Source organism: Quercus suber, unplaced genomic scaffold (assembly GCF_002906115.3).
Source record: "Quercus suber isolate HL8 unplaced genomic scaffold, Cork oak 2.0 scaffold_14, whole genome shotgun sequence".
Classification (NCBI taxonomy): domain Eukaryota; kingdom Viridiplantae; phylum Streptophyta; class Magnoliopsida; order Fagales; family Fagaceae; genus Quercus; species Quercus suber.
In genome coordinates, this window is record NW_027069479.1 from 2220907 (window position 1) to 2235690 (window position 14784).

The 14784-nt window shown below is 34.7% G+C and overlaps 1 protein-coding gene across 1 annotated transcript; it reads left to right on the forward strand.

Annotated features, from left to right (window-relative positions):
- Positions 1 to 2325: 2325 nt before the first annotated feature.
- On the forward strand, positions 2326 to 10077 carry LOC112019244 (uncharacterized). Its single transcript, XM_024051770.1, has 8 exons — positions 2326 to 2358; positions 2495 to 2575; positions 3353 to 3445; positions 3708 to 3821; positions 4824 to 4895; positions 5542 to 5589; positions 8233 to 8310; positions 9486 to 10077. The coding sequence occupies exons 1-8, from the start codon at positions 2326 to 2328 to the stop codon at positions 9675 to 9677; spliced, it is 711 nt and encodes a 236-aa protein (XP_023907538.1). The 3' UTR covers positions 9678 to 10077.
- The last annotated feature ends 4707 nt before the right edge of the window (positions 10078 to 14784 follow it).

The following is a 14784-nucleotide window of genomic DNA, read 5'->3' on the forward strand; positions in this document are numbered from 1 at the left end:
TAAACAGTGATTTAATTTTTAATACATTGAGTATATATGACATCTGTGGGGGATAAAAGGATCAGGCCCAAATTAACGGGCCGAACACCCACGAGAGAACTGTTTCACATCCGAAGAGAAGGATGAGTAGAATGCAAGGTCCAGATTGGAGCGGAATCCTCTGGGCAGAGGATCATCGCTTTCCGAGGAGGATGTCTCCAGTCCGAGGAGGACATTTCCTGTCCGAGGAGGAAGTTTTACCCTGGTATGATAGCGGAGACTAATTGAGCCGGAGAAAAGCCTGGTTGATCGTCCGAGGAGCCCACTTGATCAAGATAAGCTCAAAGCACACTCAAAAATACAACCAAGTCAGAGACCCATGCTTCTTTAGAAACAGAGCAATCATACATGGAAGGGAAGAGTTCCTTCAAAGGAGTAGGCCCACACCATGGGTCATGCCAAAAACTAACACGGCTACCCTCCCCTACATTAAACAAAATCTGGCTAAAGAACTTCTCTGATCCTTCTTTAATACTCCGCCACATCCCACACCCGTGAGCACCTCTTACCCCTCTAGTGCACCGGCCTTCTCTTGCCTCTCCATATTTGTCTGCTATAACCTGATGCCATAATCTATGATTTTCTTTCCCAAACCGCCACAACCACTTCCCAAGCAAAGCCATGTTAAACAGCCCAACTCTCCGGATTCCCAAACCACCACATTCAACTGGCAAGCATACCTTATCCCAAGCAACTAAAGGATATTTAAAAACATCCTCTGAGGCCCCCCAAAGGAAATTCCTTTGAATTCTTTCAATTCTTGCAGCCACAGCCTAAGGGATAGTAAACAACGATAAAAAGTAGGTGGGAAGACTCGATAGGGTACTTTTTAACAAAATAAGCCTGCCTCCTTTGGACAGATACAGTCATTTCCATCCAGCCAGCCGTTTCTCCATCTTTTCAATAATAGGATTCCAAATTAATGAATCCTTATAGTGTGCCCCAAGAGGCATGCCCAAATATCTCATAGGCAGAGTGCCCACCTTGCAGCAAAGGATACGAGCCAAACCATTCAAATCCCCAACATCGCCAACAGGAACAATCTCACTCTTGCCTACATTAACTTTCAGGCCTGTAATAGCTTCAAAGAAGATCAGCACCATCCGCACGTATAATAACTATTCCCTAGAAGCATCACAAAATAATATAGTATCATCAGCAAAAAGAAGGTGAGAAATATGGATACCCCCATGTCTATGTGATCCCGCTTTAAATCCACAAAGAAAACCACCATTTTTTGTCCTCTTCAACAGTCTACTCAACACTTCCATAATCATAAGAAATAAAAGTGGAGATAAAGGATGCCCTTGGCGAAGACCACGAGAACTACCAAAAAAACCTGCAGGAGATCCATTAACCAGAACAAAGAATTTAACTGTAGAGATGCATGCCTTAATCCACCTACTCCACCTTGCCCCAAAGCCCATCCTTTCCATAAGATAAAATAGTGCATAATAACTTATCATGGGATCCATATTTTGCTAATCATGTTAAACAAATCACTTGTCTTACCCATGCTTGTTATATGCACCTAATATCAAGTTCAAGTAATAGCTATCCTATAGTTTTCCACATGTGCGATGAATGCGTGTGTGTGTGACTTTTTTTGGATCAATATCTATTTGCAATCGATCAAGTTTATGTAGATGTATGATGGGTTTGGGCACAATGCATGATCCAATGGTTGCCTTGGCAAAAAAAGTTAGGTAAGTCCTAGGATTATTGAGTGGTGTACAGGTGAAATGATAACTGATAGTTTGGTCACATGTTACAGTACACGCACAAGTATCTCCACTTAAGTTACTGTGTTAACACCATGTGTTGCGGTGTGGTTGTATCTAAGCTTAGAATGGCTAAGCATTGGGCGGTTCAACCGTTGCTGCATTCGATTAGGATTAAGCTCGAGCTCAGATGGAGTATGCCTAGATGTCGCTAAAAGTATCTCCACTTTTAGCTTGTTCAATCTATAGTCCAGGCTCATGCTTCTACCCAACCTGATGGAAACTAGATGGCATGACTCACTCTAAAGTCTTAAAAGCTACACTGCTTGTCATTAAATCTCACTGTGTTTACTGTATTTGTCACTTGTTAAATAAGTTTATTGCTGTTTTTAAAGTGGTTGTATCTTTAGAATTGCACGAAACTGTCCTCAACTTTACAAGCCTGTTTGAGTTGGGCTGGTTTTCTTCAAGTCTTAACTTCTTAACGTGAAGGAATGAGCACCTGTCTTAAGTTTTGAATTAGACTTATCTATTATTAATCAACAAGCTTGAGGAAAGCTTCTAAATGGTCAAATTAATCTCTTCACGAACAACTCAGGTTGTTGAGTGGGATTTTTAATACTTAAGTGCAAGCTAATATTTACCTATCAAAAAAAGAAAAGAAAAGTGCAAGCTAATATTTATTTATTTCAATTATAGTCATTAAATTTTGTTAAATTAATGCATGCTCTCAGGTCTCGATTCAGCCCTTCATTTTAAGGTCACAATTGTACAGCAGCGTAAAGGACAGAACTCAAGTGGATAGGGAATTAGAGGTCAGTTTCTTTTGCCTTAATTTTTAAAGAATTTTCTTGAAACAAAAATTTGGTAGCCATATCTAGCGGTTCTGATTCAGTTGGATTTTTTAAGAAGAAATTTATTATCTTTTTCACCTTTTAGACATAGTAGTATGAATATGGTGCATTTGGTGAGAGAGAAACAATTAGTGCTTTGAGGATTCAGGAAGGACAGTAGCTGATCTTAAACTTTTCATTTTAGAATGCCGACTGATTGGATGGCCATTGTTGGAAGCCATTCCATTTTTTCAATCTACGATTTGATAGATGTTTGTAAATTATGTACTTGATTGTTATGATCCCCAGCTGTGTACGTCGTGTATACTTGGCTAATTCTTTTTTATGATTTGAATAAATTTTGCATTACTTAAAAAAAATGGTAACAGGTATATAATCTTTTTATTTTGTTGGGTATCGGTTAATGTTGAGGCCTTAAGTTTTAAATGTAATTCCTTAGGTTTTTTTTATTTTTTTATTTTTTTATTTTTTCAAAGTTTGATTTTTTAAAAGAAGTTTACACATGAGAGAGAGAGAGAGAGAGAGAGAGAGAGAGAGAGAGATCAACACATCATATGCCATAATTTAATAGAAAATTATTTTATTTTTCAAATTTGGTTGCATACATGTGAAATTACTTGTTTAGCATTCGTTTTCTTTGGTTTTTATTTTTGTCGAGTTTGCTCCTCTTGGTTGTTTACTTTTTTCAAAGAAAATCTTATATGATTGACATAGGCTCTGGTGTTTCTCTTTCTGCAGTCATTAAGAAGAGAGAAAGTAGTGCGCATTTTCAAATTAAATACCGGACAGGATGACCATGCTATTATGTTTTTGGATGACTATCTAAACCAGGTTGGTTGCATTTGAGTACTTCCACATTGTCAAGAAAAATAGTCTGCTATTTCTTGGAAGCACATTAGGGGTTGCATATGTTAAAGATTCAAACAGAGGTTCTTTTTTGCGCATAATCTGGGTATGTGCATGGGGATCAATGCTTAGGCTTCATGGTTTCCAGGCTATGATTTATTCTGTAGCAACCTATGACACTGAAATGCAAATCTTTTTAAGGGATTAGCAGTCTATTGAAAAAGTTTTTTCTAATGTTTGTGTATAGATGGAAAATGTTGTGAAAAGATTGGAAGAAAAGGAGGGTGATCAAGTGTTCAAATGGTTTAGAACACATGTTATCGATTCCAAGCTGGAACCTAGTATTGAACATCAAGAGCTTGTGAGTGTTCAAATATCATTCCACTTAATTTCTTAGCTGTTTTTAACTCTGCTTTTATGTTTTCCACTTGTCAGAGACATTTCTAAGAGTGGTCAAACATAAACTTCCAATGCCTAGGTTTTAGTCATTATATTCTGCAATTGTTTTCTTTCGTTGACTTCTAATTTGGTCTTTTGTATAGTGTTTGATTGCTTATGTGCATGAGTACATGTTTATCATCCATGTATGTTGAACATAGTGATGCATCATGAAGCATTTAATTTTACTATATTGATTGAGCTTCTAATAGTTTTATTGATCAGCAATTTTTATGGATTTTCTAATTAAAAAGAAAATATGACTAAAAATTCCATTATAAGGCTACATATGTTGTAATTTTTTTATTTTTATATATAGCGATTGCTTATAATGGCATAATTTTTGGACTGAATAAGAAGTTTTGGGTAGTAAGAAACCGTTTCCAGAGGTTTCTGTTTTGTTAATGTTTTTTCTGATCTATTTTTTATTAAGAAAAAACTTCTGAGATATTTCAAATAAAAGTAGAAACTTTGGATATTAATACATTAATCTTTAGATCTTTTTTTATTTTTTATTTTTTATTTATTTTTAATATTGATTTTTTTGGTGCTAAATTGGTGTTTTATAATTTTAAATATGTGGTCTGATTTTCTTGTAATTGACTGTTCTTTTCAATTTATAACCCAATGGACCAAAAGAAAATAAATGGAGGGCTTTTATTTATTTATTATTATTATTTTAACTATGGTACTTTCAGCTGAACCTGATCCTCAAGTAAAGCTAAGGTCCCTTGTCGTAATGTTAATATTTTTTAGTTTTTTTACTGTTTTTAAATATGTTGAACATGGAGACTGCTTAAATTGTGTCTTCTCTGAAGCATTCATTTAAGTATTTTATTTCATGAGGCAGTTTAGTCCATAAATGGTAGAACTATTTGTGCTTGCATATGCAACTCAACTCAAAACAGTGATGCCTTTGCTGCAGTATACACTCTTATCACTTGGGGGAATGGTTAAGGATGGACACATCTCCCTTTTAATCAATGCTGGCCTTCTTGTAAGTAAACTTGGAATTGCAATATTAGATTGTAATGTTCCCTTTTTTTAATTCATAAGTTGCACATGCACCCTTGGTGGGTCTTGAACCCACAACCTCACCCTCTACTTTGCTCTTACAAGGAGTGGAGGTGCCATTTGACCTAGGGCTTATTGATTGTAACATTGCCTTTTAGGGTTTTTTTTTTTTTTTTTTTTTTTTTTTTTTTTTTTTTTTGAATTCTTCCATTAGATATAGTTGTATTGTGTGGCTATTTTGCTGAGCCATGGGTATGCTGCCAGTTGGCACTTGAACTGATATTCTGATCAGGAGATGAAAGTTTCGGATATGTTGTATCTGGTATATGGACATGGTAGATTGGAAAAATATTGATAAAATAGTCAGAATAAACGAGAGTGTTCTGTTATAGAATCAGTGCATTTTTCTGTTTTAAATTACAAATGGTACTTGGGTTTTAGAATAGTATGTACTGTTGGTAAACTATATTCTTGAAATTATGGATTAAAAAAAGCAATATAGAGAGTGCTTTATAAGAATTTATAGATCACTTTGTCTGACACGTATTCGGTATGTGTTTTGCATGTATATCTTACTGATATGGAAGTAGTCATGCCACAGTCGCTCGGCACATTTTTTTGTTGTGTAGATTCTCAAATCAGTTGTTCTCTGGAGCTTCTCAGTCCTTGCTTCATATGTAATCTTCTTCCCACTCCTTTTAATCTCCAAACTTTTAACAAGTTGCTTCCATCCATAATATCCATTATATTACTGGAACCGACACTTCGCATATTCATTTTTGTCATGCTATGTTGATAAATTTATTAATTATGTAGTTGATTACAAGTATTCTTTGCTAGAACCATACTGTAATTGTTACAGTGAATTAAGGTCACAAATTTCTGTCCGTTTTATCAATGCCTTATAAGCATATTGGTAGGCGCATCTTTGGCTGGAGTGAGTGGGGTTTGGATTGCAATTCACATAAATGATATCAGATATGAAAAAACATAAATTAGCGTGTCAGGCTACCCTTTGGAATTTAGGGGGTACATTTCACTAAACCATTATCTGTTTTGGCTGGAATTTCATAGTTCTAAGTTAAATTATTTTTTAAAGCTTTAAAAGCGTGCCATTTGGAGTTACTACTAAAGTTAGCCCAATCTACCAATGAAGTCAGTTGGCTTCAGTAACTGGGGCTACATTGACTACTAACCTTTTTCTTTTTTTGAACGTCAATTCTTAAACTGATGATATTCTCAAGCAATGCCTTATATACCATTCTTTCCTTATGGCACGCAAAATCTTTTTTTTCTAGACGTTTAAAAAAATGGGTTTTTATTATTTATTTATTTTAAATTTTGTTTACTGGTATAAAAAAATAATAGAATTTCAAATCTGTTAATGGGTACTGTTGTCTATTACATTTCTATGTTTAGATTTTGTCATTCATGATCTCATTTGTTCCAATCTATCATATTGGTCAGATATGGTTCTAAATTGTATGAACCCTTGTGATTCTTAGGCACATTGATATGAATCATGATTATATTTTAGGTTGATAAGGTGTGAACAGATTCATTACTATTTTTTCCCTTTTAAAATGAGACAAACTTATATTGAATGGTTGGTTAATAGGTAAACAAAAGATCACTGGGAAAATAATTTTGGGTTTCTTCTTCCCTTTACTCTCTAGAGTTCTAATTTTCAAAATTTTGAACATGACATTAGGCTAGTCAAGTATGTAACCAAAATTAATGTGGATCTAACTCTTAAAGAAGGAATACAATAACTTACATTTTTTCTAGAAGAAGTTAAATGGGGATTATAACAGAAGTCATCTTTAATCCTCAAATCAGGAGTCCATTGTATCTATGGCTCTAGTCTTTTTGTACTACTGATTTATATTCACTGCTCAAGCATGGATATGGGATGACAAAGCAGCCCAAATGAACCAATTTTATAGTTGGTGGATTGAGATATTCAAGCTTAATTTGCACTCAAGAATTGTGCTAGTTCTAGTTGGTGCAACTTTTGAAACTCGATCAGATCAGATAAGAGGCAGGTGGATCATCATCCTCACTAAAGCCGACCCTTGTTCTCCCCTGTTTTTAATTGTTTCCCGGGATTTTGTGATTGATTTGTAGGATGGAGATAGTTTACATGCACATTTTTAAGATGGCATGGCGAAAAGGAAAGGAGGTTGATCAATGGTTCCTTACTTCCTCTCTCTGCCTAGCCAAGCTGACCTTATTTTGGCTCCAGCATGGATTAGTAAGTGCATGAGCCCAGAGTTATAAGAACCTCTCATGCAATTGAGGTTTTGTATATTAAATGTTGATAATCACTTTGCTGAAGATTCTAGTCAATTAGGTTTGGCAGGGTTTATGTTAGTGCTGCTGATTGTCTTTTCCTGGGCCTAGGAGCTGCTGTCATGGGTTGATGTACATAGTGGAGAACTTGCATGATTGAGGTTTGTAAGATGTATATACTTGTGATTTTGAGTGGGGAGCAGATGATGGCCCCTGGAAATATCACCTCATTCTTAGATATTTGGATTCTCTTGGGTCTGGGCATTATAGTTTGAGTTCATCAGGTTGCTGACTGAAGTGAAACATTGATCAATTGGCAAGGATAAGCCCAACATATGATGACCCTTTGTTGTTTACTAAGATGCACGGGTATGGGTATGGGTATGACATGGTAACACGGCAATTTTTGAAAAGTTAGGACATGGGTATAGCAGGACACGTCTATTAAATAATTATTAAAATATATTTTTATTTATATTTTCTATATATTATTAAGCATTTATTTTTCATATAATGTTAAATATATATCAAATTAAGAGCAATAATTGATAATAAAGCAAATCCATGACTATTAAAGAATGTTTAGAAATTAGAATACAAACCAAGAATTAGGATTTTTATTAATTTTCAAATGCAGTGTTACCATTCAAAGCATGAGTGCTCTATTTGTTTTGTGAAAGTGTATTTAATTCCTCTTGTTCTTGTGTCCCGGCCGTGTCCTGCATTTTTTTTAAAAGGACATGGCTAGGACATGCATGCAAAAGTGTCCTAGACGTGTCAAGTGTCCGACATGGGTACAACACCTCAAATGAAGTGTCCGTGCTTCCTACATTATATATGTTTTTGAAGGGGTGTGATATATTTTTCCATTGAGAAAATCTCCAGTTCCATTGCCTGTGCCTCTAATCATAACCTCCTCCAACACCCCCCGTCAAATATCTACGATCATGTTCTGTTGTTCTTTTAGCTTTACTTTTTTCTTCCCCCTCCAGCCTATCTTCTTACTGACTCTGGTTTCTACTTTTTAGACTCGCCAGCTTATTGATCCCAACATGTACTGGTTCGCAATTCCAAACATTGGTTCAGTACTAAAGGGCCTCTCTCAGGTATTTTAAATGTTTCATTTATTTAATTTGCTTGCTAATTTGGTAATGGGCTGTATGAAAGACAATTTTGGCTTATAATGAGATAATAATCCATTCCTTATTTGAGATGGATGCCTATCTGACTATTAAGTGTTTGATGCTGATATAAGGGTGCTATTGTAACCATTCTGGCTCCTATTATATACATATGTATGGAATTCAATGTGAGCATAATGTTTCAGATAATGCAAAATGGAAGCAACTGTGTTATGCAGTCTAATTTCCTATGAGAATATAATGTAAATATGTAGAATGAAGGGAGTGCGTTGATTTGGCTATTTAATTTTTAAAGGGCATAAACTACACACTTCTGTGGTTTTCCATTGCTAAAACCTAGCACACAAGATAATAAAATTAATCATATGAAACATTTATAAGTTGCCTATGTTTCTTCCATTGATTTCAGCTGAAGAGGGTTGACTGAGGAGGCAGTCCCCCTCCACCACCTCCCTCTGTTTCACTATTGCCTCTTAAGAATGGGGAGTCTACATGGGGTTTGTTGACAATAGGAACCCAATGGAATTTAGCTCACTAGAAAGTTTTTAGATGAGTGAAACATATGTATGGTAGAAGATTGAAAGTCATGAGATTTAAAGATTTTTCTTCCCAGCCAATTTGAGATTTATTAGATTGTGTTCTGGGTTTTGATGACCTTGGGTTTTTTTTTTTTTTGGGGGGGGGGGGGGGGGGGGGGGGACAATCAATGTTGGTTCCACCTAACTGAGGTCCTGGTTGTGGTAACTTGGATATGGTCCACCCTTCTGTAGCTTTGCTCGAAGTGGCTGCTCTCAAGACCCAACCATACTTGCGTTTGGCAGTCTGAACCTTTACCATTACACCAGAAAATGAACCTTTATTTATTGGACTTAAATTAAGATTAATATTGAAGCGATCCTTCAGCAAGTAAAATAAAATTTTGCATTGTGAAAGTTCCAATTGAATTATATATATATATATATATCCTCTTTGATGTTATTGCTAATGCTTTTAAGTTTTAAGTTAATATGTATTTTGTCCACTCTTCCAAAAACTTTAAACTTTCTATGACATTTCATTATAATCTTATGAAGTGGATCTGAGTTTCTTAACTTGACCATCAAAATTTTGAAAATTATATTTACATTAATTTTTTACAGGGAAGAAAGGAAGTCCTCTCCTTTCTAAATCGCAGGAGATACAAAGAGATGATGTTGGCCTCTATGGAGAAGAAACGCCTCCGGTTCTCTCCACTTGATATGAGATTTCATCTCCGTGATCTGATTGGCTCAGGTCACCTCAAAACAGTCCAAACATCAACTGGCTTACTTCTTCGAGTCTCAAAAGATTGAGAACCCAGGAAGACACCGTCTCCTCTTCAATCCATCCAAAAATTGCCACACTTATCATGATTGTAAATCTTGAGAAGAGATAAATCTGGACTGTTAAGCTGAGGATGCTATCTGCGGATTTTCTTCTGTTGATTGAAAATGACTAAAATTTATCCAGGCTGGTGAATAGAGAAAGAAAAGAGGTCAGGCAACCATGTACATCGCTATCGATGAATGCAAAATAGTTTTATTGTATTTGCCACACACACACATATAGTTTGGGCATAACCTGTCAGAGTGGATGAGACGAGGGAGTCTGTAAGGACATTTGTTTTATGATGAGTTCTTGCTAGAAGATATATACTGGGTCAGCGTGTTGACAGTTGACAACCATATTTGCTTTTGCCATTTTGAAGCTCTATTGCTGTTAGAATCTAATCACATGTTGATATATATATATATTTAGAGAGAGAGAGAGCGAGAGAGAGAGAGAGAGAGAGAGAATAAAATGAATAATCTTGAAGTAACAGTAGATACTTAACAAAAGATTACAATAAAAGCTTAAAGTAAATTAAGTTCAAAATAAAGCACTTACAGTAAGAAATAGTAGAAACAAGATTTTTTTGAGCAGGAGTTGGGGAAAGATTACGAGTTTTGGACCTTCCAGAGATAGCCTAGAAACAAAAGGGTAATTTAAAGCCAGTAAGAAAAATAAGTTATGAATACAACTCGAAAGGAACGACCCTTTTATAGGTAAAATAAGCACTATTTGCGTAGTGGGGAGCAACTGGAATTAAACCTTGTGAGGAGCAGTAGGAATCATTCAGAAGTAATAGTAGCAAAAATCAACTTTTACTATTAAATTGGAATCAACCCTTGTGGGGACTGGGGAGTAGCAGGAATTATTCACGAAGTAATAGTAGCACGAATCAGCTTTTACTATTTAGTTGTCATCTAAAAGTAGTTGAAAGCACAAAATCACCTTGATATTATTTGCATAGCGAAGTGAATAAGGAAAGTACGAACCAAACTGTTACTATTCATTTTACATCCATCAAAAGTAGTCAAAAGTAACTGAGAGCATTTCTTCTAATAGGTCTTTCATCAACAATGGTTTTAGCAATTTTGTTAGCTTATGTTGACAGAATTAGTCATCAGCTAAATCAGGGATGGAAACAGGATCATGACCAATGAGAGCTTGATCATAAGGGTAATAAGGGGTCCTTATTTTTGGGATACACACACCCAACAGGTAGAGGGAATGTGATTTTAACATAAAATACATTACAAACGGACGAAATGGGTAACTAACCATAAAATCCTAACAATATAATTAGTTATCAACGTTTTCAAACTATATTTTTTTTTAGCACCTCGAGTTTCAAAAACTCGATTTTGGCACATAACTCGAGTCTCTGAGACTCGATTTTTATGGCCTAATCATATCTGATGTGGCATATTTTTCCACGTGGCGACCACATGGAAATCGAGTTTCTTAGACTCGATTTCTAACACAAAAAAAAATTAAAAAAAATTCTAAGTCTATGCACTGAAATACCCAAAAACAAATTTCAAAAATTTCAAACGCATCATTCTCAATCCAAACTCAGATCAGAGGGAGAGAAAGAGAAAGAGCTCAGAGGGAGAGACAGAGAAAGAGCTTAGAGGGAGAGAAAGCCTCACCAGAACTCAGATCAGAGGGAGAGAAAGAGAAAGAGCTCAGAGGGAGAGAGCCTCACCAGCCAGGCGCGGCCGGGACAGGCGCTGGGCGGCGCGCGGCCGGGCTCGTGCGCGGCCTGGGGCTCTCATCCTTCTGGTTTTTTTTTTTCTTTTTCTTTTTTCTCTGGGTTCTTCTCATTCTGTGTTTTTTTTTTTCTCCGAGTTGTTCTTTGTTATGGTTCCTCTCTTATTTGCTTATATTTATTTGGAAATCGAGTCTAAGAAACTCGATTTCCATGTGGTCACCACGTGGAACAATATGCCACATCAGATATAATTAGGCCATAAAAATCGAGTCTCAATGACTCGAGTTATTGCCAAAATCGAGTTTTTGAAACTCGAGGTGCTAAAAAAAAATATAGTTTGAAAACGTTGACAACTAATTATATTGTTAGGATTTTATGGTTAGTTACCCATTTTGTCTCCAAAATTCTATTCAAAAGTTATAGTAACTTTTAAGAAAGCGTAGCAAGTTATACTACGCTACACTCTTAATACATATTTATAACTTGCTACACTCTTAATATATATTTTTGATGGTCACGTAAATTGTGTTTTTTTAATGAAAATAATTAGACTAAAATGGCCCTTAATGTTTGGGGTGATTTTCATTTTAGCCTTTAATGTTTCCAAAGTTTCATTTGGGCATGGCACGTCATCCATTAATGCTAGTGCAAACACACAAATAAATAAATAAATAGACCCGAAGACAAAGAGGGGAGAGGGGGCCTCCACGGTGGCAGCTCCCAGATTAGGTTGACATTTGGATTGGGTTTATTAACTGTGCTAAAAAAATAACTTCTATTCTTAACTTCTTAGTTGTTATGGAATTCTTTTTCCTTAATCATCATTAACAACAAAATTATATCCATATGAAAGCATACTGTGTTAAATTCAATATTGGGTTAAATTCAAGCTAAAAAAAAACCTATATGAATTGTCTATAGTATAACTTGTTATGAAATTCTTTTTTCAAATCATCATTAACACAACAATTTTAACCAATATAAAAGCCCGCTAAGATATAAAAAAAATTAAAAATAAAAATTGATACGCTTCAAAATCATAAGATGCATGTTAGAGTATTCTCATCTAAAATACATTTTAAAGTGGATAATATTGTTAATATTTTTTTCACAAAAAAAAAAAACCACCCATAGTCGGTTATGCATTACGGTTAAAATTTGTATACAATGTTTCAATATTATTCATATTTACAAAAGTATTGAAGCTACTCTATATATTACTTTTTGATCTAGATCTAGAAGATTGACCAGTGTGAGTTAGGTACACGAGACAGATTTGGATCTACAAGCTCGGGTCACATGGCACATTGGATCGGGTCAAATGGATCTACAAGCTCGGGCTGCACCGATCCTCTTGTTTTGGGCTTCGGATCTACTTGGGTCACACTGTTCACGAATATGAAACTACTCGATCCCTCTCTTTCTTTAGAAATGACATTGTTGGTTATTGATCCCTCTCTGATGTAACTAGAAAGTGAAGAACGAAGCTGATGAAAGGTGGGTATGGGTTTGGGTTTGGCATGATGGTTGTAAAATGAAGAGTGGTGTATTGTAATTGTAAATGTGAGTGGATGAATACAATAGACAAAGTGAATTTTTGATGAGGCACTTTAGAGAAAATATACAATACTAGATGGGCATGCTCATAAGATCTAAATAAATCATGAATAGTTATAGGTATGATTTACATACACGAAGCAAAGTCAAATTAGTAACTACCAAACATAAGGCTTAGTTGGATTGGACCTAGCGGCTTGGTTTGGGTTTATTTGTTGGCATATGAGTAGGATTTGGTTCAGAGAGAGTCCAAATTTTAGCTACTCTCAACGTATTTTTTAGATTTTTCTGTAAAAGAATTGAAATGAAACAAATATAATTAATAATATGTACGGATGGATTATGGAAGTTTCATATGCACATTTAGTATTTATGATAGTGATATATTGTTCCTAAAAAAATATATTGGTCCATGACATTTACTTTTTCTGCAGTAGTTAGACATGATGAAATTGGACCTAGACCTATTTACATGACTTAAAACCAAAGAAAAATACTTGACTCAATTCGAGATTTTTTTATCGATCAACCTCGTTTAATTTTTGAGTTGGGTTGGGTTAACTCGTGAGTTAGATAGATTGACTAACTTTTAAAACCATTTAAAAATAAAAATAAAAATAAGACTAAATGGACAAATTCAAAATTGACAATTCACATCACACTCCATCTTTCACACACGAGCCTAATAATTTAGTATGCCACAACACACCATTATTAGAAAACAAAATCATTAAACCTATACTAAACATTTGAATTGTCATTGTCTTTGCCTTTGCTTTTTAGTCACTCTCACTCCCAATCTCATCATCTCACTTCTCAGATGTTACTATTGCACACTAGATGTGGGCAATGAAATTTAGTATTTTTTTTTCTTCTTTTATAATGATGATATCGTTAGTGAGTTTTGGATTGTATAAAGTAATCATAAGAATTTATGTATTATTTAATTTTTACTTTTGTGTATTTTGTTATTCGTTCTCTTATTTGTATTGACATGAAAACAATGACGATATGATTATTATTACTATTATTGCATGTGAAAAAATAAGTGTCAACTTGACTCGCTTGCAACCCTTTTTTTTTTTTGCTTGAACCCGATTTATTTGTAGTTTAGTATAATTTTATAAAATATTATCAAAACCAATTGATTTAAGATATTAACTAAACAGTGATTTAATTTTTAATACATTGAGTATATATGACATCAATTTGTCTCTTTCAATCAAATAAATAGTTCTCGCTGAGTTGTAAATCTGTGTGTGTCGCGCGTGTGAATATTGGTTTTTTTTTTTAAATATAATTATGCTAATTGTAATACCATAACTTAAAATGACAAAGAGCCATGGTGTTGATAAGGAAATAAAGCTTTGTCAAATTAGAATTCTTTTGTACAAATATAACTTAGAAGATATATTTCATACATGCATTCTGCTTTTTAAATAAGGGGGAAAAAACACATTTTTAGAACTTTTGAATTTAAAAAAAAAAAAAAATATATATATATATATATATATTTAACGCATGCATATATCATCTAATGTAAGTATGACAGACATTAATATTACCTTTGATTTGAGGGGAAATGAAAGAGAGAAAAGAGCACATTTTCCTCCTAAGCCCATCATTTCTTTTTACCCCAAATCCGAAAGAGAATGATAGCCAAGATAGAGTAGTGATGGTGGATCTCACAATTTGTGTCTTTTCTTTCCCTTTCCCTTTTCTTTCCTCTCCCTATGTTTCACCATACATAGTAAAAAGTTTTCAACGCCTTTCACCTTTTCTCGAATGCACCACCTATATATTTGATACAAGTTGTTAAAGGGGCC